The sequence below is a fragment of the Aotus nancymaae genome, unplaced genomic scaffold, assembly GCF_030222135.1.
Source record: "Aotus nancymaae isolate 86718 unplaced genomic scaffold, 86718_ANA_hifiasm-v0.15.2.pri h1tg000075l, whole genome shotgun sequence".
NCBI classification, from domain to species: domain Eukaryota; kingdom Metazoa; phylum Chordata; class Mammalia; order Primates; family Aotidae; genus Aotus; species Aotus nancymaae.
The window spans coordinates 3,992,521-4,019,476 of record NW_026988490.1 but is presented as its reverse complement, the minus strand read 5'-3'; the positions used below and the strand labels follow the sequence as shown (position 1 = coordinate 4,019,476).

The 26,956-nt window shown below is 56.1% G+C and overlaps 1 protein-coding gene and 1 pseudogene across 2 annotated transcripts; one reads left to right on the top strand and one right to left on the bottom strand.

The window, feature by feature from the left end:
• Window positions 1-5,771, bottom strand: part of LOC135271069 (NUT family member 2G-like) — an 8,011-nt pseudogene extending 2,240 nt beyond the window's left edge.
• LOC135271092 (PI-PLC X domain-containing protein 1-like) lies at window positions 20-26,956 on the top strand. 2 transcript variants are annotated; one of them, XM_064367840.1, is made up of 5 exons: window positions 20-4,510; window positions 5,750-5,879; window positions 6,796-6,925; window positions 8,577-8,732; window positions 24,814-26,956. In XM_064367840.1, exons 3-5 carry the CDS (start codon window positions 6,821-6,823, stop codon window positions 24,895-24,897), a joined length of 345 nt encoding a protein of 114 aa, XP_064223910.1. In that variant the 5' UTR covers window positions 20-4,510; window positions 5,750-5,879; window positions 6,796-6,820; the 3' UTR covers window positions 24,898-26,956. The 2 variants fall into 2 exon arrangements, with proteins under 2 accessions (XP_064223910.1, XP_064223909.1); XM_064367839.1 differs by lacking the exon at window positions 24,814-26,956 and having other exon boundaries at window positions 8,577-9,090.

Genomic DNA, 26,956 nt, shown 5'->3' with positions numbered 1-26,956 from the left:
GGGAGGGAGGAGGATGGGTATGGTGAGGGCTGCTCCTCCTGCCTGCATCACACAGGGGAGGGCAGGGCTCAGGGACCTGAAGTGGGTCCCAGCTGGGTCAGGACCACCTGAACCACAGCGCCCCTGGAAGAGACGCCGCAGGAGGGGCACATACGGGACAGCATCCTTTTGGAGGAAGCTTGGAGTCACTGATATACTGAGTACTCCACCCGCTCATCCCTGCTTCCTGGGCAGATTGTTGAGTTTTGGAATGGCGAGGGGAGAGAGTAGCTAGGAAACCTGACCAGGTGAATACCCACTTCGTGACCAGGAGCCGCCCAGCCCCCCAGCTCCCCTGAGCTGTCTTGTTGGAAGGAACAAATCCCTCTCTTGAAGGGAGGCATGGGGTGTGGGGACAGTGGCCTCCCTCGGCCTCTCTGGGCTTTGCCGTGGCTCCTGTGGGAATGTGGGAAGCCATACCTGGCTGCTTGACCACCTCAGGGGCCGATGGTCCCTGAGGTTCAAGCCTCGGCAGGGCTGGAGGAGGCAGGCACTGGGGCCCCTTCATCCACTGTGACTTCTGAATCTGCATCTCCTCCTCAGCCTCAGACTGTAGGAACCTAGGGTGAAGAAGGTGTAGACCGTGCTGAGAGGGTCCAGGCCCTCTGCCCCCAGGACCAGGCAGCAGCCGATGGCAGGGAATGGGAAGGCATGCCTCAGGCAGGCTGTCCAGGCCCTCCCTGGGGCCCGTCCCCCAGTCCCAGAGGGAACTACTCCCAGAGTTCTGGGCTCTCCCTCCCTCACCCGGCCCCTGCAGAGCCCATGGCATCAACAGGGCTTTCTGACTTAAGTCAGGGCCACGAGGCCCAGGAGGGCATCAGGGGTGGGGTTTATGGCAGAAGGCGTCCATGATGTTGCCCAGTTGCATGAGTCCTGAGGTTGGGACTGTGGGTCCCTGAAGGATAACCCAGGAAGATGAAGCATGGGAGACCCCGGTCGGGAGGAAGCAAAAGCTGGGTGCAAAAGACAGGGCCCCTTTCCCCTGAGGCTGCCGTCTTTCTGTCTTAAAGGAAGGGACTACGAGGAGCAAAGGCAGGCAGGCCAGAGATGGGTCTCATGGTGTCCTGGACACAGGTCTCCCCTGACCCAGCGCAGGTTTCTCCAATCCTGGCCAGGCTGGGATGGGCGAAAACCGACTTGTGGCCACTGCTGGGAAGAGAGTGCACCCCGCTCTGTCTATAGTCCCCAGCGCCCCTTCTCCCCATCCTCCCAACTGGCGGTGATCTCCTTTGGGCTGTGATGCTGGCTGCTCGCTCCCTGACCCTTAGTGTCAGGCAGGGGTTGGCCCGAGGCCAAGCAGGGCGTGGCTTCCCACCAGGGCAGGATAGAGACCCCAGAGCACTCTAGGAGGGAGGAGCAGCTTCCTGAGGGAGCCAGGGGCCCGGTAGGGCCTGCGTTTGTCCACACCCTCCTCATGCTCCACACTGAGAAGCCACCATGGCCATCCGGCTTCTGTCACCCTCTGTCACCCTGCCATGTGGGCTCTGCCCCTGCACCCCAGACTCACTTACCCGCCATCTCGTAGTAGATCATCCGGTCAAAGTTGCTCGTGTGCTGCCATTCCCGCACGGCCCACCACAGTCCCCCCTCCAGGGTCATGGTGGGCTTCTGCCGGGCCAGGGATCTGAGAACTGGGCTGTAAGGCGGTGCAGTCAGTCCCAGTCCATAAGCCCACCCTCCATCCTAAGCCCACCAGTCCCAACACCCGGCCCCTGTCACCCCCACACATGTCCTGTCATCTGTCCCTGTCCTGTTCTCCCCCACGTGGGCAGGATATGTCCCCAAGATCAGTCATCAACACAAGCCACCGGCTGGCCTCTCCAACTGCCCCTCGAGTCCTCAGTGTTACAGTGTTGACAAATGAACTCAGTACTATGGGTGGAATGTGAGCGTCCCCAGCATTCCTGTGCTGAAGCCCTCAGCCCCGGTGTGTCAGTTCTTGGAGTTAATCAGGGTTAGAGCAGGTCATGGCATCCGAGCCCCGATAAGGGCAGGAGGAGACACCAGGGCTCTCCCTCTCAGCCGCAAGAGGACACAGCCAGAGGCAGCCCTCTCCAGCCAGGACACCAGTCGGCCGTCACCTTGATCTGGGACTTCCGACCTCTGGAAGTGGGAGACGTGAATGTGTCCTGATAAAGCACCCAGTCTATAGGATTTGTTATGGCAGAGCCCGAGCTGACTGAGACAGCGCACCCACAGAATGACCGGGGAGCGAGGGTTAACGTGCAGGTTCCAGGGCCCCAGGACTGAGCATTTAACCAGCTTCCTGGGGACTCTGGAGCAAGGCGGCCCCTGGGGACGCAGCCTCGGGGTCCTGGAGATGAGTAGAAACCAGAACCAAAGCAGAGCGGTGTCCAAGCCCACTCCACGCCAAGCCTGTGAGCCTGGGGCGACTCCACTCCGAGAATCAGGGTCCCCAGTGCACCGGGACTCAGCTCCAAGGGAGAATGCAACCAGTTCCAAGATGCAGGGGCAGCAAGATTTTTTGGGACAAAGATGGGGCCTCCTTACACCTACACCCTGGGCAGGGGACTTGCCTACAGGAGTGGCCAGTGTGTTGCCGGGTGGATGTGCTCAAGCTCCCGTGGAGTACGGGTTTGCTCATCAGCGGGGGACACAGGGTCACAGAGGCACTGCAAGATGGAGAGAGGCACGACTGGGACTGAATCGACAAACTCTCAGATGCTGGCATTGCTGCCTCAGTCACCACAGTCCATGGCCCTGGGCTGCTGGGCTCGTGGTGCACTCAGAGCCATCACTGGAGCCCGTGGCTTTGGGGAACACTGTCCTAGATAGCCTAGTTCTGATAATGATAGCAGTAGGGACAGTAATCATAACAGTTATCATGTAATGTGGCCCAGCATGTGCCGGGCACTGTGCTGTGTGCCTCATGTGTGAGCTCAAGTCACCTCTTCACCATCCTCTGAATGAAGCAACGTCGTCCCTTTTTCTAGAAGGGATCGAGGGCAAAGCTGCAAATACCTGCCCAGTAAGGATTGGCTGGACTCACGGGACAGTGAGGGGCAGGTGAGATGAGGCCCCTGAGAGTCTGTCCTGAGCGGCAGCCAGATGAATGTTCCTGAAAATGTGCCCTTCCATAGCTCGACCCGTCGCCTTCAAGACCACCCTGCAAGCTCCCCCGAACAGCGTGACCTCCCGTCCATCCAGCAGCCTCTTTATGGGTGAGCTGCAGGGTGAGCTCCGGTGCCCCGAGGACACTCACATGAAGAAACAGGAAAGCGCTTCCATGTCTGGACTCTGGGGAAGGTGCCTCCGGGCCAGGGGCTTGTAGTGCTGCCAGAGTCGGAAGTTCTCATACACGCTCTGGGGGTTGCAGGAGTCGTCTGGGGGAGTCTTGGCCTGGGAGGGAGCCAGGCTGCCCTCTCCATGAGCCCCTTGTGACAATGGACAAGCATTCCCTGGGGCCACGATGGGGCCCGGCTGGGGAGCAGGTGGTGGTGCTGGAGGAGGAAGGCCCTGGAACCAGCCTCCGTCACGGGCCTGGGTGACCCCAATGATGTGGGCAGCCATAGCGGGCACCACAGGGGCAGCTGCCAGTGGTCGGGGAGGTGGACATGCGACTCCCTCACAGACGGCACCTGGAGCCCGCCAGACGAGGGGGTCCTGAGGTAGGGCCAAGGTCTGTGCCTGAGGAGCCTTCACAGGCCCCACTTCTGTCTTCATCTGGACAAGGACGTTGGAAGCCCCGGCCCAATTCAGGCCTTGGCCATCGTGTCCTGCCACCAGAGGGGTCCTGGGGAAGGCAGACAGCACCGGAGGGCCGCCTGGGGGAACCACTGCAGTCACGAGGGGCGGCCCATCTGCTGGGCCAGGAGCAGGTGTGGCGAAGGACAGAGCCGTGAACACTGGCATGGAGGCGCCAGGGTTCTCGGTCACACCCGTTTCCAGCTCTGGGCATGCTGTGGAGACAAAGGAAAGAGGTGAATGAGCTGGGGTCTCCAGGTCCACCCTGGTCACTGGGGAATCAGGGGTGTCCTACAGCTGAGGGCATGTGACAGGGAAACTGCAGCTTGCAAATGTCCCTGAATGTGCATCGCATGCTCTGTTCCTGCATAGGAGGGTCCCTTCACTAGAGAGCCTGGCAGTTAACCCAGATTGCACCACTGCATTCTAGCCTGGGTGACAGAGCAAGACTCCATCTTGAAAAAGAAACAATGGAAGACAACCACCGGATGGAAATCTCTCCCAAGCCAGCACCCCGTGAACCCTGAAGACAACCCATACGCATCACACCCAGTGTGCAAGTGATGGTTCTGGCACCATGCCCAGCAAGTGCTAAACATGGGTCAGAGTCAGGCGACACTTTCCTCGGTGCTCGGTGGTCCTGGCTGCCACTCAGGAAGCTCTGTTCCCAGGGAGCAGGTCTGAGAAGCAGTGGTGGAGTTCCCTGAGATACTGTCATTGCGCAGCCAGCAAGAGCGGCACACGACTAGAGCACAGCCAGCAAGCGGTGAGCAGTGGGGCTGTCGGAGGGGGGGCGGGGGGGAGGTGTCTGGGGATTTTCACAGCTGCTGGTCATGTTATAGTAGGTCGTGGGACAACGAGCCCATCTCTGGTCCTTTTCCTTTGAGCTCCCAATAACTGAATAGAGTGACCAACCAAGAACCAGAGGTTCTTGGGCCACAGGCCAGGTGTGGCAAAGTTGTCTGGAGCTCATCCCTGTTCGCTAGGACTTCATGCAGTCTCCAGTCAAGGGGAACAGGGATACAGCACATGCACCTCATCAGTCAGGACACACATCCTAACTTGAATAATAATAATAATAAGAGGACCATCTTCCTATTTGTGTTCTACTCTCCTTCCTCTACTGAAAAGGAAAGCAGTCTTTCCAGACCTTTCCACTGAAAACCAGCAAGAGTCCACACCTGTCCCCTGTTCATGAGGTAGTAGACATGGAATAGAGGCAAATTGTTGATCTCCACAGAAACACAAAGTGCAGAGGACAGGCCGTGAGCTAGCAGACAAGAGGAAGTGGGTCTGAAGACCTGCGCTTCCACAAAAGGACGAACAATTCAGAACAACCTGGGAAGCCCAGGCCGTGTTGCCTGAACTTCCCCACTGCCCCCACCCCTGTTAAAGCCAACAGCTACCTGAACTGACTGAGAAGCCACCTCTGGGGAGCGAGCTGAGAGGCTGCGGCAGTTACAGTAGCCCCAGGCTCGCCCACCCAGAGGCTGTCACTGCATGCTCTGTCACAGCCATCACACCCAACAGTCGTCTCTGGCTGAGACGACTTCTCCTCACTCCTCCCTAAGATCTAGAAAAGTCCAGTCCAAATCCCTCTGAACACTATGGAAGGGCACCGTCCAGCTGCCCGAAGACCTAACACAGGGCTCAGGCTTGCCCACCATCTTCATTGGGCCACCGGCACAACACGATCCCACCACTCCCTACAAACACACGGTGACGTGACCCGTCCCCCTCTAGAAAGAATCAGTACATCCACTCCATCCTTTCCCCTACACGGTGTATTCCCCCAGGCATCTTGGTCCACCTCCAAGGAGCCGTCCTCCCTAACCACAGACTCAGGGTGCCATGGCCCTCTCCAGGTGTGATGTCTTTGGGGACATCCAGTGCTCCCTCCCTCCTCGACACTAGCCCTATCAGCTGTCCCTGGGGCGGTGTCAAATTTGAATTCCCAAGGATTTGAAACGCGAAAGAGACTTGCATAATGCCCCTGTCCCTACAGACTCACCTCCATTTGAAGCCATCCCCTCAGGCTGGGTGCTGATCACTGCTGTCTGACAGTTTCCACAGTGAGAAAAGTCAAGAGCAGGACCCAGAGAGTGACCTGCCTCAACAGATTCTCCTGAGTTCAGGTAGGTCCGGTAAAATTTGAAAGTAAAGCAGTTTAGAACATAGGACCCCAGACATTCTGCAGAGGGGGAGGGGCAGTGCAGCAGGTACTGGAAGGGGTGGGGGACATTCTGTGAAGGGCTCTGGCCAATAGGAAAGAACTGAGGTTCCCTTGCAGCTGGAGGGCAGCAGGGCAGACTGTGTGCACCTCTTTAGGCAACTTTTTTTTTTTTTTTTTTTTTTTTGAGATGGAGTTTCACTCTTGTTACCCAGGCTGGAGTGCAATGGCATGATCTCGGCTCAGCGCAACCTCCGCCTCCTGGGTTCAGGCAATTCTCCTGCCTCAGCCTCCTGAGTAGCTGGGATTACAGGCACGTGCCACCATGCCCAGCTAATTTTCTTTTTGTATTTTTAGTAGAGACGGGGTTTCACCATGTTGACCAGGATGGTCTCGATCTCTTGACCTCGTGATCCACCCACGTCGGCCTCCCAAAGTGCTGGGATTACAGGCCTGAGCCATCACACCCAGCCCCTCTTTCACCTTTTTATGTTAATAATTTTGCCACTCCTAGCCATGCATGGAGGTTCATGTCTGTAATCCCAGCATTTTGGGAGGCTGAGACAGGTGGATCACCTGAGGTCAGAATTTCGAGACCAGCCTGACCAACACGGTGAAACCCCGTCTCTATTAAAAATAGAAAAATTAGCCAGGCGTGGTGGCAGGTGCCTGTAATCCCAGCTACTCGGGAGGGTGAGGCCGGAGAATCGCTTGAACCTGGAGGGTGGAGGTTGCAGGGAGCCGAGATCATGCCACTGCAATCCAGCCTGGATGAGAGAACGAGACTCCATCTGAAGAAAATAAAAGAAACCAGCCTGTGCAATATGAGCTTTGAAGCCACGGCAACCAGCAGGGAGACGTGACAGCCCCTCTGCCCGCAGGTGCTGGACATCACGGAGCAGCTGGATGCCGGCGTGCGGTACTTACACCTGCAGATTGCCCTCATGCTGGACGGCTCTTGAGAAGAACCTGCACTTTGTTCACATGGTATACACCATGGCACTGGTGGAGGTACGACCAGGCTGAGGGGATACACGGGGAGTGCTCAGGAGGCGGCCGGCCTCCCATGGGGAACCAGACTGCCATAGGGACGGGAGCTTCCTGACCTTTAGTGGGATGACGATGTCAGCTTCAGGGCCAGACGAGACCAGGAGATGCTGACGCCTGCTAATCTGTTAGGAGCACTTATTTTTTTTCCCTTTGGAGATGGAGTCTCACTCTGTCACCAAGGCTGGAATGCAGTGGCTCAATCTCGGCTCACTACAACCTCCGCCCACCAGGTTCAAGCGATTCTCCTGCCTCAGCCTCCCAAGTACCCGGGATTACAGGCACCCACCACCACACCCGGCTAATTTTCATATTTTTAACAGAGACGGGGTTTCACCAGGTTGGCCAGGCTGGTCTCGAACTCATGACCTCAGGTGATCCGCCCGCCTCAGCCTCTCAAAATGCTGGGATTACAGGCGTGAGCCACCATACCTGGCATTCGGGGGGTTCTTGACCGATGTGAATTTCTTCATTTCTTTTTTTCTTTTTGTTTTCTTTCTATTTTTTTGAGACAGAGTCTTGCTCTGTCACCCAGGCTGGAGTGCAGTGGCGCAATCTCAGCTCACTGCAACGTCTTCCTTCCTGTTCAAGCGATTCTCCTGCCTCAGCCTCTGGAGTAGCCGGGATTATAAGCATGCACCACCATGCCCGGCTAATTTTTGTATTTTCAGTAGAGACAGGGTTTCACCATGTTGGCCAGGCTGGTCTCGAACTCCTGACCTCAGGTGATTGGCCTGCCTCGGCCTCCCAAAGTGCTGGGATGACAGGCATGAGCCACCGAGCCGGGCTGAGTTGGCTCACTGCAGCCTCCTGTCTGCAGGAGGATCCACCTGTCTAAGCTTACCAACTACCTCTAGCTTGGACTAGAGGTGTGAACCACCACACCTAATTCTTTAATTCTTCTTTTTTGTAGCCATGTTGCCCAGGCTCTTTTCAAACTCTTGGACTGAAGCCAATTCTCTGGGATCGGCCTCAGCCTCCTCGCAAAGCACTGGGACTGCCACTGTTCTGGCCTCATCTTTTCTCTTTTTTTGAGACAGAGTTTTGCTCTTTTGCCCAGGCTGGAGTGCAGTGGCTTGATCTCGGCTCACTGCAACCTCCGCCTCGTGGGTTCAAGCGATTCTCCTGCCTCGGCCTGCTGAGTAGCTGGGATTACAGGTGCATACCACCATGCCCGGCTAATTTTTGTATTTTTAGTAGAGACAGAGGTTTTGCCGTGTTGGCCAGGATGGTCTTGAACTCCTGACCTTAGGTGATCTGTCCCCGCTCGGCCTCCTGAAGTGCTGGGATTACAGCTATGAGCCAACGTGCCTGGCCGACATGGCTGGCTGCAGCCTCCACCTCCCAGGTTCAAGCAATTCTCTTGACTCAGCCTCCCAAGTAGCTGGGATTACAGGCGCCCACCACCACACCCAGCTAATTTTTTTTTGCATGTTTTTAGTATAGACGGGGTTTCGCCATGTTGGCCAGGCTGGTCTTGAACTCCTGACCTCAGGTGATCCGCCCGCCTTGGCCTCCCAAAGCGCTGGAATGACAGGTGTGACCCACGGAGCCCAGCCTTCCCCGAGCTGTGGGACTCATGAAGGACTCTGCCCCGCCCCCTCCCTCCCCCCAGGACACGCTCCCGGAGATCTCAGAGTGGCTGGAGCGGCACCCTCGTGAGGTGGTCATCCTGGCCTGCAGGATCTTCCAGGGGCTGAGTGAGGACCTGCACGACTACCTGATCTCCTGCATCAAGACCATCTTTGGGGAGATGCTGTGTCCCCGCGGGGTGAGTGACGAGGGAGAAGGATGGCCACAGGTCTCTCCCAGGGCTGGGGGATCCTCACCCTCACCCTGCATTTGCTTACCTGGTACCCCCGGGTGTGGCTGCTGCCGTGATCCCTGCAGCAGGTGGAGTTTGGAACAACAGCAGCTCCCGGCTCTCCTGCAGGCCGACCTGGAGCTGGGAGTGGCTCCTAGTGAGAACTGCTTCCTGTGATGGGTTTAGAAATCTGCATAGCAGAGCCGGACGTGGGGGCTCACACCTGTAATCCCAGCACTTTGGGAGGCCGAGGCGGGCGGATCACAAGGTCAGGAGTTCGAGACCAGCCTGGTCGATACGGTGAAACCCTGTCTCTAAAAATACAAAAATTAGCCGGGCATGGTGGCGGGCGCCTGTAATCCCAGCTACTTGGGAGGCTGAGGCAGGAGAATTGCTTGAACCCGGGAGGCAGAGGTTGCAGTGAGCTGAGATTGTGCCGCTGCACTCCAGCCTGGGCGACAGAGTGAGACTCCGTCTCAAGAAAAATCAACAAAAAATTAGGCTGGGCGCAGTGGGTCACGCCTGTCATCCCAGCACTTTGGGAGGCTGAGGCAGGTGGATCACCTGAAGTCTGGAGTTCGAGACCAGCCTGGCCAATGTGGTGAAACTCTGCCTCTTCTAAAAATACAACAATTAGTCTGGCGTGGTGGCGAGTGCCTGTAGTCCCAGCTACTTGGGAGGCTGAGGCAGGAGAATGGCTTGAACCCGGGAGGCAGAGGTTGCAGTGAGCTGAGATTGTGCCACTGCGCTCCAGCTTGGGTGACAGAGCGAGACTCCATCTCAAAATACAACAAAACAGGGGGTTAGGGGAGGGATAACAGGGGGTGGGGGGATTGGGGAGGGATAGCATTAGGAGGTACCACGCCATGTGTATACCTATGTAACAATCCTGCAAGATGTGCACATGTATCCCAGAACTTAAAATAAAATTAAAAACAAAAAGGAAAAATGGCCGGGTGCGGCGTAAAAGGATATGTGAGCAGCATCTTCCTGGCTCCATGGGCACCCCCGTCAGGGTCTGTGTTATTTTACCGGGGTTGCAGGCACCCGGGAGCCCAGACAGCAGCCTCAGAAGGGCTGAGACGTGAGCTGACCAGCCCCCCGCTCTGCAGGCTGCAGGCCACGGTCAAGGCATCCTGAAGGCACCCAGAGAGGGTGCCCCGGCCTCCCTACAGGTCTGTTCCTGGCTACATGTGTTCCCCCAACCCCCTTGTAAAAAGGTTTTAAATTTTTAATTTTTTTTATTTATTTATTTAATTATATATATATATATTTTTGAGATGGTGTTTCCCTCTGTCACCCAGGCTGGAGTGCAGTGGCGCAATCTCAGCTCACCGCAACCTCTGCCTCCCAGATTCAAGCGATTCTCCTGCCTCAGCCTCTGCGGTAACTGGGATTACAGGCACCTGACGCTGGGCCTGACTAGTTTTTTGTATTTTTAGTAGAGACGAGCTTTCATCATTTTGGCCACGCTGGTCTTGACCTCCTGACCTTGTGACCCACCTGCCTCAGCCTCCTAAAGTGCTGGGATTACAGGTGTGAGCCACTGCACCCGGCCATAAATTGACTTTTTGAGACCGAGTCTTCCTCTGTCACCCAGGCTGGAGTGCAGTGGTGTGATCTGGGCTCACTGCACCCTCCGCCTCCCAGGTGCAAGCTATTCTCCTTCCTCAGCCTCCTGAGTAGCTGGGACCACAGGCACCTAACACCAATGACGGGCTAGTTTTTTGTTTTTTGTTTTTTGTGTTTTTTTCATTTTTAGTAGAGACGAGGTTTCATCGCGTTCGTCAGGTGGGTCTGGAACTCTTGAAGTGGGGCCTGTCCTCCCACTGTGTCATGCTGTGAGATTCACACCTGGACCCAGGGCCTGTCCTCCCATTGTGTCCTGGTGTGATGTGGGACCCTGGACACAGGTCCTGTCCTTCCTCTGAGTCCTGGTGTGACATTCACACCTGGAAACAGGGCCTGTCCTCCCTCTGTGTCCTGGTGTGATATGGACCCCTGGACATGGGGCCTTTCCGCCCTCTGTGTCCTGGTGTGATGCGGACGTGTGGAAAGAGGCCCCAGCCTTTCTCCCTGTATATCCTGGTGTGACCTGGACCCTGGGACACGGGGCCTGTGCTTCCTCTGTGTCCTGGTGTGCCATGAACCCCTGGACTCATGGCCTCTCCTCCCTCACTGTCCTGGTGTGATGTGGACGTGTGGACACACGGCCTAGGCTTTCTCCCTCTGTGTCCTGGTGTTACGTGTTCCCTGGGACATGGGGCTTGTCCTCCCTCTGTGTTCTGGTATTACGTGGACCCCTGGACATGGGGCCTCTCCTCCCTCTGTGTTCTGGTGTGATGTGGACATGTGGTCAGAGGGCCCACCCTTGATCCCTCTATGTCCTGGTGTGGTCTGGACGCCTGAACAGCTGGCCTGTCCTCCGTCTGTGTCCTAGTGTGAGGTGGACCCCTGGACACGGGGCCTGTCCTTCCTCTGTGTCCCGGTGTGACATTCACACCGGGACACAGGACCTATCCTCCCTCTGTGTCCTGGTGTGACGTGGACCCCTGGACACGGGGCCTGCCCTCCCTGTATGTCCTGCTGTGACGTGGACCCCGGGACAGGGGACCTGTCCCCTCTCTGTGTCGTGGTCTGATGTGGACCTCTGGACACAGGGCCCAGCCATCGTCCATCTCTGTCCTGGTGTGACGTGAATCTCTGGACATGTAGCCTGTCCTCCCTCTGGGTCCTGGTGTGATGTGGACGTGTGCACACAGGACCCAGCCTTCCTCCGTCTATGTCATGGTGTGACATGGACACCTGGAAACGAGACCTGTCCGTCCTCTGTGTCCTGGTGTGACATGGCCTGTCCTCCCTCTGTGCCCTGGTGTGATATGACAGTGTGCACACACAGCCCAGCCGTCCTCCCACTGTGTCCTGGTGTGGTGTCAAGCCCTGGACCCGGAGCTTGTCCGCCCTCTGTGTTCTGGTGTCATGTGGACCCATGGACATGGGGCCTCTCCTCCCTCTTTGTCCTGGTGTGATGTGGACCTGTGGACACAGGGCCCAGCCTTCCTCCCTCTATGTCCTGGTATGTCGTGAAACCCTGGACATGGGGCCTGTCCTCCCTCTGTATCCTGGTGTGATGTGGATGCCTGGACATGGGGTCTGTCCTCCCTCTTTGTCCTGGTGTGATGTGGACATGTGGACACAAGGCCCAGCCTTCCTCTCTCTATGTCATACTGTGAAAAGGACCCGGGACATGGGGTCGGTCCTCCCTCTGTGTCCTGGTGTTATGTGGACCCCTGGACACGGTGCCTGTTCTCCCTCTGTGTCTTCGTGTCACGTGGACTGCTCTACATGGGGCCTGTCATCTATCTGTGTCCTGCTGTGATGTGGACGTGTGGACACAGAGCCCAGCCTTCCTCCGTCTGTGTCCTGGTGTGTCCTGAAACCCTGGACATCGGGCCTGTCCTCCCTCTGTGTCCTGGTGTGATGTGGGCCCCTGGACACGGGGCCTATCCTCCCTCTATGTCCTGGTTTGATGTGGACCCCTGGACATGGAGCCTCTCCTCCCTCTGTGTCCTGGTGTATGTGGTCGTGTGGACACAGTACCCAGACGTCCTCCCTCTATGTCATGGTGTGACGTGGACCCCTGGACATGGGGCCTGTCCGTCCTCTGTGTCCTGGTGTGACATGGACCCCTGGACACATGGCCTATCCTTCCTCTGTGTCCTGATGTCATGTGGCAGTGTGGACCCACGTCCCAGCCTTCCTCCCACTGTGTCCTGGTGTGATTTGGCCCCCTGGACATGTGGCTTCTCCTCCCTCTGTGTCCTGGTGTGATGTGGACCCCTGGACATGGGGCCTGTCCTCCCTCTGTATCCTGGTGTGATGTGGACGTGTCGACACAGGGCCCAGCCTTCCTCCCTCTTTGTCCTGATGTGATATGGACTCCTGGACACCTGGCCTGTTCTCCGTCTGTATCCTGGTGCAATGTGGACCCCTGGACACGGGGCCTGTGATTCCTCTATCTCCCGGGATAATTATCAACCCTGAATACAGGACCTGTCCTCCCTCTGTGTCCTGGTGTGATGTCGACGTGTGGACATAGGGCCTAGCCTTCCTCCCTCTATGTCCTGGTGTGTCCTGAAACCCTGGACATGGGGCTTGTCCTCCTTCTGTGTCCTGGTGTGATGTGGACCCCTGGAGATCGGGCCTGCCGTACCTCTGTGTCTTTCTGTTACGTGGACCGCTGGACACGGGGCCTGTTCTCCTTCTGTGTCCTGGTCTAACGTGGACCCCTGGACACCGGGTCCGACCTCCTTCTATGTACTGGTGTGACCTGGACGCCTGGACATGGAGCCTATCTTCCCTCTGTGTCCTGGTGTGACCTCGAGCTCTCGACATGGGGCCTGTCCACTCTCTGTGTCCTGGTGTGATGTGGACCCCTGGACACAGGGCCTGTCCTCCCTCTGTGTCCTGGTGTGAGGTGGTCCCCCGGACACGAGGCCTATCCTCCCTCTATGTCCTGGTTTGATGTGGACCCCTGGACATGGAGCCTCTCCTCCCTCTGTGTCCTGGTGTATGTGGTCGTGTGGACACAGTACCCAGACGTCCTCCCTCTATGTCATGGTGTGACGTGGACCCCTGGACATGGGGCCTGTCCGTCCTCTGTGTCCTGGTGTGACATGGACCCCTGGACACATGGCCTATCCTTCCTCTGTGTCCTGATGTCATGTGGCAGTGTGGACCCACGTCCCAGCCTTCCTCCCACTGTGTCCTGGTGTGATTTGGCCCCCTGGACATGTGGCTTCTCCTCCCTCTGTGTCCTGGTGTGATGTGGACCCCTGGACATGGGGCCTGTCCTCCCTCTGTATCCTGGTGTGATGTGGACGTGTCGACACAGGGCCCAGCCTTCCTCCCTCTTTGTCCTGATGTGATATGGACTCCTGGACACCTGGCCTGTTCTCCGTCTGTATCCTGGTGCAATGTGGACCCCTGGACACGGGGCCTGTGATTCCTCTATCTCCCGGGATAATTATCAACCCTGAATACAGGACCTGTCCTCCCTCTGTGTCCTGGTGTGATGTCGACGTGTGGACATAGGGCCTAGCCTTCCTCCCTCTATGTCCTGGTGTGTCCTGAAACCCTGGACATGGGGCTTGTCCTCCTTCTGTGTCCTGGTGTGATGTGGACCCCTGGAGATCGGGCCTGCCGTACCTCTGTGTCTTTCTGTTACGTGGACCGCTGGACACGGGGCCTGTTCTCCTTCTGTGTCCTGGTCTAACGTGGACCCCTGGACACCGGGTCCGACCTCCTTCTATGTACTGGTGTGACCTGGACGCCTGGACATGGAGCCTATCTTCCCTCTGTGTCCTGGTGTGACCTCGAGCTCTCGACATGGGGCCTGTCCACTCTCTGTGTCCTGGTGTGATGTGGACCCCTGGACACAGGGCCTGTCCTCCCTCTGTGTCCTGGTGTGAGGTGGTCCCCCGGACACGAGGCCTGTACTTTGATGTGTACCCCTGGAAACAGGGCCTGTCCTTCCTCTGTGCCATGGTGTGACATTCACACCTGGACACAGGGCCTGTCCTCGCTCTGTGTCCCCGTGTGATATGGACGTATGGACACAGGGCCAAGCCTTCCTCCCTATGTGTCCTGGTGTGATGTGGACGTGTGGTAACAGGGCCCAGCATTCCTCTCTTTATGTCCTGATGTGACCTGGACCCCTGGACATGGGGCCTGTCCTCCCTCTGTGTCCTGGTGTGATGTGATCCTGTCGACATGGGGCTTGTCCTCCCTCTGGGTCCTGGTGTGACGTCAACCCCTGGATACAGGGCCAGTCCTCCCTCTGTATCCTGGTGTGACGTGGACCCCTGGACATGCGGCCTCTCCTCCCTCTATGTCCTGGTGTGATGTGGAGAGAGGGCCCACCATTCCTCTCTCTATGTCCTAGTGTGATGTGGAACCCTGAACACCTGGCCTGTCCTCCGTCTGTGTCCTGGTGTGATGTGGACACCTGCACATGGGGCCTGTCCTCCCTCTGTGTCCTGGTTGAGGTGGATCCCTGGACACGGGGCCTGTACTTCCTCTGTGTACTGGTGTGATGTGTACCCCTGGAAACCGGGCCTGTCCTTTCTCTGTGTCCTGGTGTGACATTCACACCAGGACACAGGGCCTGTCCTCCCTCTGTGTCCCCGTGTGATGTGGACATGTGGACATAGGGCCCAGCCTTCCTCCCTCTATGTCCTGGTGTGACGTGAAACTCTGGACATGGACCCTGTCCTCCCTCTGAGTCCTGGTGTGATGTGGATGTGAGGACACAGGACCCAGCCTTCCTCCCTCTATGTCATGCTGTGACATGGACACCTGGACACGGGGCCTGTCCTTCCACTGTGTCCTGGACCCCTAGACATATGGCCTGTCCTCCCTCTGTGTCCTGGTGTGATGTGACAGTGTGCACACACGGCCCAGCCCTCCTCCCACTGTGTCCTGGTGTGATGTGGACCCTTGGACATGGGGCCTCTCCTCTCTCTGTGTCCTGGTGTGATGGGGACGTGTGGACACAGGGCCCAGCCTTCCTCCCTCTATGTCCTGGTGTGATGTGGACTCCTGGACACCTGGCCTGTCCTCCGTTTGTGTCCTGGTGTGATGTGGACCCCTGGACATGGGGCCAGTCCTCCCTCAGTGTCCTCGTGTGATGTGGACCCCTGGACATGGGGCCTGTCCTTCCTCAGTGTCCTGGTGTGACATGGACCCCTGGACACGGGGCCTGTCCTTCCTCTGTCTACTGGTGTAACAATCACCCCTGGACACAGGGCCTGTCCTTGCTCTGTGTCCTGGTGTGATGTGGACGTGTGGACACAGGGCCCAGACTTCCTCCCACTATATCCTGTTCTGTCATTAAACCCTGGACATGGGGCCTGTCCTCCCTCTGTGTCCTGGTGTGATGTAGAACCCTGGACATGGGGCCTGTCCTACCTCGGTGTCCTGGTGTGATGTAGACCCCTGGACACATGGTCTGTCCTCCTTCTATGTCCTGGTTTGACGTGGACGCCTGGACATGGGGCCTGTCCTCCCTCTGTGTTTTGCTCTGATGTGGACGTGTGGACACAGGGCGCAGCCTTTCTCCCTTTATTTCCTGGTGGGACGTGAACCTCTGGACATGGGGCCTGTCCTCCCACTGTGTCCTGGTGTGATGTGGAACCCTGGACACAGGTCCTGTGCTTCCTCTGTGTCATGGTGTAACATTCACACGTGGACACAGGGCCTGTCCTCCCTCTGTGTCCCGGTGTGAAGTGGACGTGTGGACACACGGCCCAGCATTCCTCCCTCTATGTCCTGGTGTGACGTGAACCCGTGGATATGGGGCCTGTCCTCCCTCTATGTCCTGGTGTGACGTGAACCCGTGGACACGGGGCCTGTCCTCCCTCTGTGTCCTGGTGTGATGTGGACCCTTGGACACGGGTCCTGTCCTCCCTCTGTGTCCTGGTGTTATGTGGAGCCTTAGACACGGGGCTTTTCCTCCCTCTGTATCCTGGTGTGACGGGGACCCCTGGACATGGGGCCTGTCCTCCCTCTGTGTCCTGGTGTGATGTGGAAATGTGGACACAGGGCCCAGTCTTCTTCCCACCGTGTCCTGGTGTGATTTGGTCTCCTGAACACCTGGCCTGTCCTCCGTCTTTGTGCTGGTGTGATGTGGACCCCAGGACATGGGGCCTGTCCTCCGTCTCTGTCCTGTTGTGATATGCATGTGTGGACACAGCGACCAGCCTTCCTCCCTCTATGTCCTGGTTTGACGTGAACCCGTGGACATGGAGCTTCTCCTCTCTCTGTGTCCTGGTGTGATGTGGAACCCTGGACATGGGGCTCATCTTCCCTCTGTGTCCTGGTGTGATGTGGACCCCTGGACATGGGGGGCTTGTCCTCCCTCTGTGTCCTGGTGTGATGTAGACGTTTGGACACAGGGCCCAGCCTTCCTTCCTCTATGTCCTGGTGTGACGTGGACTCCTGGACACCTGGCCTGCCCTCCGTCTGTGTCCTGGTGTGAAGTGGACCCCTGGACATGGGGCCAGTCCTCCCTCAGTGTCCTCATGTGATGTGGACCCCTGGACATGGGACCTGTCCTTCCTCTGTGTCCTGGTGTGATATAGACCCCTGGACACGGGGCCTGTCCTTCCTCTGTCTCCTGGTGTAACAATCACTCCTGGACACAGGGCCTGTCCTCGCTCTGTGTTCTGGTGTGATGTGGGCGTGTGGACACAGGGCCCAGACTTCCACCCTCTATGTCCTGGTGTGCCGTGAAACCGTGGACATGGGGCCTGTCCTCCCTCTGTGTCCTGGTGTGATGTGGACCCCTGGACACGGGGCCGGTCCTTCCTCTATGTCCTGGTGTGATGTGGACTCCTGGACACCTGGCCTGCCCTCCGTCTGTGTCCTGGTGTGAAGTGGACCCCTGGACATGGGGCCAGTCCTCCCTCAGTGTCCTCATGTGATGTGGACCCCTGGACATGGGGCCTGTCCTCCCTCTGTGTCCTGGTGTGATGTAGGCCCCTTGACACAGAGCCTATCCTCCCTCTATGTCCTGGTTTGACGTGGACCCCTGGACATTGAGCCTCTCGTCCCTCTGTGTCCTGGTGTGATGTGGATGTGTGGACACAGTACCCAGACTTTATCCCTCTATGTCATGGTGTGACGTGGACCCCTGGACATGTGACTTCTCGTCCCTCTGTGTCCTCGTGTGATGTGGACCCCTGGAAATGGGGCCTGTCCTCCCATCTCTATCCTGGTGTGATGTGGACGTGTCGACACAGGGCCCAGCCTTCCTCCCTCTTTGTCCTCGTGTGACATGGACTCCTGGACACCTGGCCTGTTCTCCCTCTGTATCCTGGTGCGATGTGGACCCCTGTACACGGGGCATGTTCTCCCTCTGTGTCCTGGTGTGATGTGGACCCCTGTACATGGGGCATGTTCTCCCTCTGTGTCCTGGTGTGATGTGGACCCGTGGACACGGGGCCTGTCCTCCCTTTGTTTTCTGGTGTGATATGGATGTGTGGACACAGGGCCCAGCCTACCTCCCTCTATGTCATGGTATAACGAGGACCCCTGGACATTTTGCCTGTCCTCCCTCTGTGTCCTGTTGTGATGTGGACCCCTGGACACGGGGCCTGTCCTCCCTCTAAGTCCTGGTGTGACGTTGATCCCTGGACATGGGGCCTGTCCTGCCTCTGTGTCCTGGTCAGATGTGGACATGTAGAGACACGGCCGAGCCTTCCTCCCTCTATGTCCTGGTGTGACGTGGACCTCAGGATATTGGACCTGTCCTCCCTCTGTGTCCTGGTGTGATGTGGACCCTTGGACACAGTGCCTGTCCTCCCTCTGTGTCCTGGTGTCACGTGGAACCCTGTCCATGAGGCCTGTTGTCCCTCTGTGTCCTGGTGTGATGTCGACCCCTGGACATGGGGTCTATTCTACCTCTTTGTGCTGGTGTGACGTGGACCCCTGGACACGGGGCCTGTCCTCCCTCTGTGTCCTGAGGTGATGTGGATCCCTTAACATAGGACCAGTTCACCCTCTATGTCGTGGTGTGACGTGGTCCACTGGACATAGGGCCTATCTGGCCTCTGTGTCTTGGTGTGATGTGGACCTGTGGACACGGGGCCCAGCCTTCCTATCTCTATGTCCTGATGTGACGTGGACCCCTGGACATGGGGCCTGTCCTCCATCTGTGTCCTGGTGTTATGTGGATGTGTTAACACAGGGCCCAGCCTTCCTCCCTCTATGTCCTGCTTTGACGTTGACCCCTGGACATGGGGCCTGTACTCCATTTGTGGCCTGGTGTGCCGTGAACCCCAAGACACAGGGCCTGTCCTCCCTCTGTGTCCTGGTGTGATGTGGACCCCTGGACACGACGTTTTCTCCCTCTGTGTCTTGGTATAATGGGAACCCCTGGACATAGGGCCTGTCTTCTTACTGTGTCCTGGTGTGATGTGAACGAGTGGAAAGAAGTCCCAACCTTCCTCCCTCTGTGTCCTGGTGTGATGTGGAGCCCTGGACATGCGGCCTGTACTCGCTCTATGTCCTGGTGTTACCTGGACTCCTGGGCATGGGGCCTGTCCTCCCTCTGTGTCCTAGTGTGATGTGGATCCCTGGACATGGAGCGTGTCCTTCCTCTATGTCTTCGTGTGACATGGACCCCTGGACACAGGGCCTGTCCTCTGTCTGTGTCCTGGTGTGATGTGGACGTTTGGAGATAATGCTCAGCCTTCGTTCCTCTAGGTCCTCTTGTGATGTGGACCGTTGGTCACGGGGCCTGTCCTCCCTCTGTGTCCTGGGGTGATGTGGACCCCTGTATACGGGGCCTATCCTCCCTCTTTGTCCTGGTGTGATGTTGACACATGGACACAGGTCACAGCCTTCCTCCCTCTATGTCCCGGTGTGACGTGGAACCCTGGACACAGGGCCTGTCCTCCGTCTTTGTCCTGGTGTGATGTGATCCTGTGGTCACCGCACCCAGCCCCTCCTCCCCCTCTGTGTCCTGGGTCACCGGGTGTGGGCCGTAATGCGGGCGGGGACCTCCAGTGGGCTGAGGTATGTCTCGTCCATGCCTTGGGGCCCCCTCTCTTGTGTGAGCCGAGGGTTGTGAAAGGTGCTTGAGTTAAGTGGGCTGAGTGTGGGGCCCTGGAAATGCTGGGACTTCCCGGTTGACAGTGCCCTTGTGTGCTGCAAGGTGTGCTTGCCAACCCCTCCCGATGCCCGGAACGGAAGCTTTTGGTCGGGGCACTACCTTTGATGCAAAGCCCTCTTCTCCACTGGAACATTCCTTCAGCCCATGATTGAGTTTCAAATACTGAGGATGGGGAGCACCCCCTCCAATAGCAAGAAGGGACACCAGGTGGAGATAAATGTTTATTTTATTTTATTTTATTTATTTATTTATTTATTTATTTTGATTTGGAGTCTTGCTCTGTCGCCCAGGCTGGAGGGCAGTGGTGTGATCTCGGCTCACTGCAAACTTTGCCTCCCAAGCTCAAGAGATTCTCCTGCCTCAGGCTCCCAAGTATCTGGGATCACAACACCCACCACCATTCCTGTCTAAGTTTTTGTATTTTTAGTAGAGATGGGGTTTCACCATGTTCGCCAGGCTGGTCTCAAACTCCTGACCTCATGTGATCTGCCTGTCTCAGCCTCCCAAAGTGCTGGGATTACAGGTATCAGCTACTGTGCCCGGCCTGAGCTGGCTTCTTTTAAACCATCACCAATTCCATTCCCCCTCTCCTTCCTGAGAAGCAAAAAGGACCTAGAAATAGAAATTCCATTTAACCCAGCAATCCCATTACTGGGTATATATCCAAAGGATTATAAATCGTTGTACTATAAGGACACATGCACATGAATGTTCATTGCAGCACAGTTTACAATAGCAAAGACCTGGAACCAACCCAAATGCCCATCGATGATAGACCAGACAGGAAAAATGTGGCACATATACACCATGGAATATTACGCAGCCATCAAAAACGATGAATTCACGTCCTTTGTAGGGAAATGGATGAACCTGGAAACCATCATTCTCAGGAAACTGACACAAGAACACAAAATCAAACATTGCATGTTTTCACTCATAGACGGGTGTTGAACAAAGGGAACACATGGACACCGGGAGGGGAGCACTATACACTGTGGTCTGTTGGGGGGGAGTGGGAGGGACCGTGGCAGGTGGGGAGTTGGGGAGAGATAGCATGGGGAGAAATGCCACATATAGGTGAAGGGGAGGAAGGCAGCAAATCACACTGCCACATATGCACCTATGCAACAATCTTGCATGTTTTTCACATGTACCCCAAAACCTAAAATGCAATTAAAAAAAAAGGAAAGGAAAAAAGGCCAGGCATGGTGGCTCACACTTGTAATTCCAGCACTTTGGGAGGCCGAGGTAGGCGGATCACATGAGGTCAGGAGTTCGAAACCAGCCTGACCAACATGGTGAAACCCCATCTCTACTGAAAACACAAAAATTATCCGGGTGTGGTGGCGGGCACCTGTAGTCCCAGCTTCTCGGGAGCCTGAGGCAGGAGAGTCGCTTGAACCCGGGAGTGGGAGGCTGCAGTGAGGTGAGATCGCACCACTGCACTCCAGCCTGGGCGATGGAGGAAGATTCCATCTCAAAAAGAAAAAAACAAGTAACTTCTATTTCCAATATTTACGGTTCCTGAAATTGCCTCCTGACATATTTTCAGTTCGGCATAAAGGTTTCTCTGTACACAGTGAAGTATGAGGTAACAGAAAGTGTAAACAGACCAGAACCTACTCTTCTGCCGACCGCTGAGTTTCAGCCAAAGGCAGCCAAATGTTGAAACCGGCTTCAAATAAGGTAAACGCCAAGCTGCCACCAATGCGGCTGTTTCTGTGCCTGGCTTCTGGCTCCCCTTCCTCCCTCCCTCCCTTTTTTCCTTTCTCCCTTCTTCCTTCTTCCTTTTTCCTTTCCCTTCCCTTCTCTTCTTCCCTTCCCTCCCCTCCCATCCCCTCCCTTTCCCTCTCCCCCTTCCCTTCCCGGTTTCCCTTCCCTCCCATCCCCTCCCCCCCCTTCCCCCTTCCATTCCGCCTTCCCCCTTCCCCCTTCCCTTCCCCCTTCCCTCCCCTCCCCTCCCCTCTTCCCTCTCCTCCCCTTCCTTCTCCTCCCCTTTCCTCACCTCTGCTCTCCTCCACTCTCCTTCCCTCCACTTCCCTACCCTTCCCTACCCTCCACTCTCCTTCCCCCTTCCCTCCCATCCCCTCCCCTTCCCCCTTCCCTCCCCTCCCCTTCTCCCCTTCCCACCCCTCCCCTTCCTTCCCCTTCCCCTTACCCTCCCCTTGCCCTTCCCTCTTCTTCTCCCCTTCCCTCCATTTCCCCCTTCCCACCCCTCCTCTCCCCTCCCCTTCCCTCCCTTCCCCTCCTTTCCCCCTTCCGCCTTCCCCTCCCATTCCCTTCCCCCTCCCCTTCCCTCCCCTCCCCCCTTCCCTCCCCTCCCCTCTACTCACCTTTCCTTTCACCCTTCCCTTCCCTGTTCCCTTCTTTCCTTCCCTGCTTCCCTCCCCTCCCCTCCCCCTTTCCTCCCCTCCTCTCCCCTCTGCTCCCCTTTCTTTCCCCCTTCACTTCCCCGTTCCCTTCTTTCCTTTGCTTCTTTCCTTCCCTTGTTCTCCTCCCTTCCCTTCCCCTTCCATTTCTCCCTTCCCCGCTTCCCTCCCCACTCCCCTTCCCTTATCCCCCCAACTTCCTTTCCTTTCCTGAGATGGAGATTCTCTCGTCACCCAGGCTGGAGTGCAGTGGCACAATGTCAGCTCACGGCAACCTCCACCTCCTGGATTCAAGGAATTCTGCCTCAGCCTCCCGAGTAGCTGGGATCACAGGCATGTGCCACCACACCCGGGTAATTTTTGTATTTTTAGTAGAGACGGGGTTTCATGTTATTGGTCAGTCTGGTCTCGCAGTCCTGACCTCAGGTGATCCGCCTGCCTCAGCCTCCCAAAGTGCTAGGATGACAAGTGTGAATCAGACCTTGCCCAGCCTCAGAGCAAGCTTTTATCCAGGTAGCCAGCTTCAGAGAGGATAGATGGGAAAGATTTCTTATCAGACTTCAGGTCTGTGTTGATGTGAGTGCTGTGTTTTTCATATAATGTGCTTGCTGGACCTACAGAATGACGCTCGGCCCCTACCCCACTTCCCACGATGACGGGAACCAGTCTTTCAGGCTGTAGAGTGCCCTGCTCAAGGAGGCAGTCCATTCAGATGGTTGGGGAGCCTTTCAATTTTAATTTTGGTTTACAGGTTCTGTAGATTATGCAAAAGGTAGATTAAGGAGAGCAAAACAGGCCAGGTGCGGTGGCTCACGCCTGTAACCTCAGCACTTTGGGAGGCTGAGGCAGGCGGATCACCTGAGGTCAGCAGCTCAAGACCCATCTGACCAACATGGTGAAGCCCCGTGTCTACTAAAAAATACAAAAATTGGGCCAGACGTGGTGGCTCACACCTGTAATCCAAGCACTTTGCAGGCCAAAGCGGGTGGATCACCTGAGGTTGTGAGTTCAAGATCAGCCTGACCGACATGGTGAAACCCCGTCTTCAAAGACAAAAAAAAAAAATACAAAAATTGACACGGCGTCGTGGCTCACTCCTGTAATCCCATCACTTTGGGAGGTTGAGGCATGTGGATCACCTGAGGTCAGGAGTTTGAGACCAGCCTGGCCAAGATGATGAAACCCCGTCTCTACTGAAAACACAAAAATCAGCCGGGCATGGTGGCGGGCACCTGTAGTCCCAGCTACTCAGGAGGCTGAGGCAGGAGAATCGCTTGAACCCGGGAGGCGGAGGCTGTGGTGAGCCGAGACTGTGCCACTGCGCTCCAACCTGGGCGACAAGAGCAAAAGTCTGTCTCAAAAAAAAAAGGAAAAAAATGAGCAAGGTTTGGCACGGTGGCTTACGCCTGTAATCCCAGCAATCTGGGAGGCCAAGGCGGGTGGATCACTTGAGGTCAGGAGTTTGAGACCAGCCTGGCCAAGATGGCAAAACCCCGTCTCTACTAAAAATACAAAATTAGCCGGGCGTGGTGCCGGGCCCCTGTATTCCCAGCTACTCAGTAGGCTGAGGCAGGAGAATCACTTGGACCCAGGAGCCAGAGGATGCAGCGAGCCAAGATCGTGCCAATGCACCCCAGCCTGGGCTACAGAGTAAAACTCTGTCTTAAAAAAACAAGAAACAAAAAACCCCAGCTCACAGGTTGGGCAAAGGAGCAGGCTTTTGTCAACCTGGTCTCTTGCCCTTACCCAGGAATAAGGTTACACAGTTTAGAAATGCGGTTTTTTTGTTTGTTTGTTTGTTTTTTGAGACGGAGTTTCAGTCTTGTTGCCCAGGCTGGAGTGCAATGCCGCAATCTCAGCTCACTGCATCCTCTGCCTCCCAGGTTTAAGCGATTCAGTTCTCCTGCCTCAGCCTCCCGAGTAGCTGGGATTACAGGCATGTGCCACCACACCCAACTAATTTTTTGTATTTTTGCCAGAGACGGGGTTTCACCATGTTGGTCAGGCTGGTCTCAAACTCCTGACCTCAGATGGTCCGCCCGCCTCAGCCTCCCAAGGTGCTGGGATGACAGGCATGAGCCACCGTGCCCGGCCTAGAAATAAGTCTTAAAAGCCACTGAGAGAACTTGGCCTTAACCTTCTGCTGACTTTGCTGTCTTCTGGTCTTGGAGTGAGCTCAGCTGGCCAACACAGGGGCACGGGAACCTACCTACCCCTGGGGGAGCTCCTTCAAGCACAGCCTGCAGCCCCCTTCGCCCTGCCCCCACAGAGATTCTGGCTCAGCATATCTACATGGACCCTCAAAATTTTCATTTCTAATTATGCAGCGACCCAATTTTCACAATCACTGGTCAGTGTCAACACTCTCTATAAGCCTCATAACAAATGTCACAGACTTTGTGCCGAACACAACAGCATTCTTCTCTGTCTCCCACATGGGGATTCGGACGTGGGCATCTTTGGGGCCATTATTCTGTCTCCCACATGGGGATTAGGATGAGGACATCTTGGGGGCCATTATTCTCTCTCCTTCATGGGGATTAGGATGTGGACATCTTTGGGGACATTATTCTGTCTCCCACATGGGGATTAGGACGTGGACATCTTTGTGCAATCATTCTGTCTCCCACATGGGATTAGGACGTGGACATCTTTGGGGTCATTATTCTGTCTCCCACATGGGGATTAGGACGTGGACATCTGGGGCCATTATTCTGTCTCCCACATGGGGATTAGGATGTGGGCATCTTTGTGCCATTCTTCTGTCTCCCACATGGGGATTAGGACTTGGACATCTCTGGGGCCATTATTTTGTCCCCACATGGGGATTAGGATGTGGCTATCTTTGGGGCCATTATTCTGTCTTTCACATGGGGATTAGGATGTGGCCATCTTTGGGGCCATTATTCCTGAGATCTGAGCCTCTAACCATGTGAATAAGAGGGGTAAACGGGCGGGTGGAGGCAGGTGGTTGTGTGATGTCTCCACCTACTCACTGTTCCAGGAGGGCTGTTTGTGGGCGGCATCAACCTCACCGAGAACCTGCAGTACATCCTGGTGCACCCATCAGAGTCCCCGGAGAAGATGATGATGCCCAACCTGCTGTGCCTGCGGTTGTGGGTCTGGGAGCAGTGCCTGAGGCCGGGGTCCCACTGCACCAACGTCATCACGGGAGACTTCATCGGCGAGGACAGCTTTGTCAGCGATGTCATCACACTCGACCAGAAGCTGCTGTGGTGCTGACAGGGACCCTTCCTAAGTCTGGGACACGGCGGCTGCAGGTTCACCCCTGACGTCCCAAGTATTGTGCCTTATGTGCGGGCCAGATATCGGTGATCAGGGGACCCATCCTATGCCTTCTTTTTCTTTTTGTTAAGAAATAGAGATGGGATCTTGCTGTGCTGGCCAGGCTGGTCTCTATGGGGTCTTGACCTCCTAGCCTAAAGTAATCCTCCCAGCTCAGCCTCCCAAAGTGATGGGATGACTTTTTTCTGTATTCTTCCTGCTGTGGTGACTGCAGCCCTCACAGACCCCGAGAAAGACGGCCCTCCCACAAGTCACTAATTGCTAAACCCAATAACAATGCCCTTGGGAGCTGGCCTCCCCCGTGCAAGCCAGCATCCCCTCGGCTAGCTCCCACACACCAAGCCAGTATTTCCTTTTTTGAGACAGAGTCTCTGTCGCCCACGCTGGAGTGCGGTGGCGCGATCTCAGCTCACCGAAACCTCCGCCTCCTGGGTTCAAGTGATTCTCCCCCCGCAGCCTCCCAAGTAGCTGGCATTACAGGCACCTGCCACCACCACACCTGGCTAATTTTTGTATTTTTCACCACGTTGGCCAGGCTGGTTTTGAACTCCTCACGTCAGGTGATCCGCTTGCCTCAGCCTCCCAAATGTTGGGATTAGAGGCGTGAGCGACCGCGCCCAGCTTGATATTTCTTGCAATTATTTTTAGGGACAGGGTCTTGCCCTGTTGCCCAGGCTGGAGTGCAGTGGTGCAGTGATAGCTCGCTTCGCCTCAACCTCCTGGGGTCAAGTGATCCTCTTCCCCTCAGCCTCCCGAGTAGCTGGGACTACAGGTGCACACCCCCACACCCAGCAGATGTTTGTAATTTTGGTAGAGATGGGGTTTCACCATGTTGCAGAGTCTGGTTTCAAATTCCTGGGCTCCAGGGAACCTGCTGTCTTACCTTTCAGAGTTGCTAGGACCACAGGTGTGCACCACCACACCCAGCTTATTTTATTTTTCTGTAGAGACATGGTCTGGCTATGTTGTCCAGGTTGGTCTCAAACTCCTAGGCTCAGGTAATCCTCCCACCTCAACCTCCCATGGAAGCCAGGACTTCAGGTGTCAGCCAGCAAGCCCAGCTAATTATATTTTTTTTGTAGAGACGGGGTCTGGCTCTGTTGCTCAGCCTGGAGTGCAGTGACACAATCACAGCTCCGTGTAACCTTCAACTCCTGAGCTAGCAATCCCCCCACCTCAGCTTCCCAAGTAGCTGGGACTGTAGGTGTAAACCACCATGCCCAGGTAATTATTACTATTATTATGTTTGAGATGGAGTCTTATCCTGTTGCCCAGGCTGGAGTGCAGTGGTGCAATCTCGGCTCACTGCAACCCCCGCCTCCTGGGTTCAAGCGATTCTGGTGCGTCAGGCTCCCAAGCAGCTGGGATTACAGGTGCCCACAATCATGCCCGGAGTACTTTTTGTGTTTTTAGTAGAGATGGCATTTCTTTTTAAAATTTATTTATTTTTCAGACGGAGTCTTGCTCTGTCGCCCAGGCTGGAGTGCAATGGCATGATCTCCACTCAGCAACCTCCGCCTTCCGGGTTCAAGCAATTCTCCTGCCTCAGCTACTCCAGAGTAGCTGTAATCACAGGTGTGCACCACCATGCCCAGCTAATTTTTTTGTTTAGTAGAGATGAGATTTCACTATATTGGCCAGGCTGGTCTCTAACTCCTGACCTTGTTATCCACCCGCCTCGGCCTCCCAAAGTGCTGGGATTACAGGTGTGAGCCACCGCACCCGGTGAAATGCAGTTTCACCATGTTGCATCAGCTGGTCTCGAACTCCTGACCTCAGGGGATCCACCCGCGTCAGCCTCCCAAAGTGATGGGTTCACAGTCATGAGTCACCACACCTGG

Coding starts and splice junctions, on each gene's coding strand:
- LOC135271092 (XM_064367839.1), top strand. CDS start 6,821: ATGCCGGCGTGCGGTACTTACACCTGCAGATTGCCCTCATGCTGGACG. Junction 6,926..8,576: donor ACACCATGGCACTGGTGGAG/GTACGACCAGGC, acceptor CCCTCCCCCCAG/GACACGCTCCCGGAGATCTC.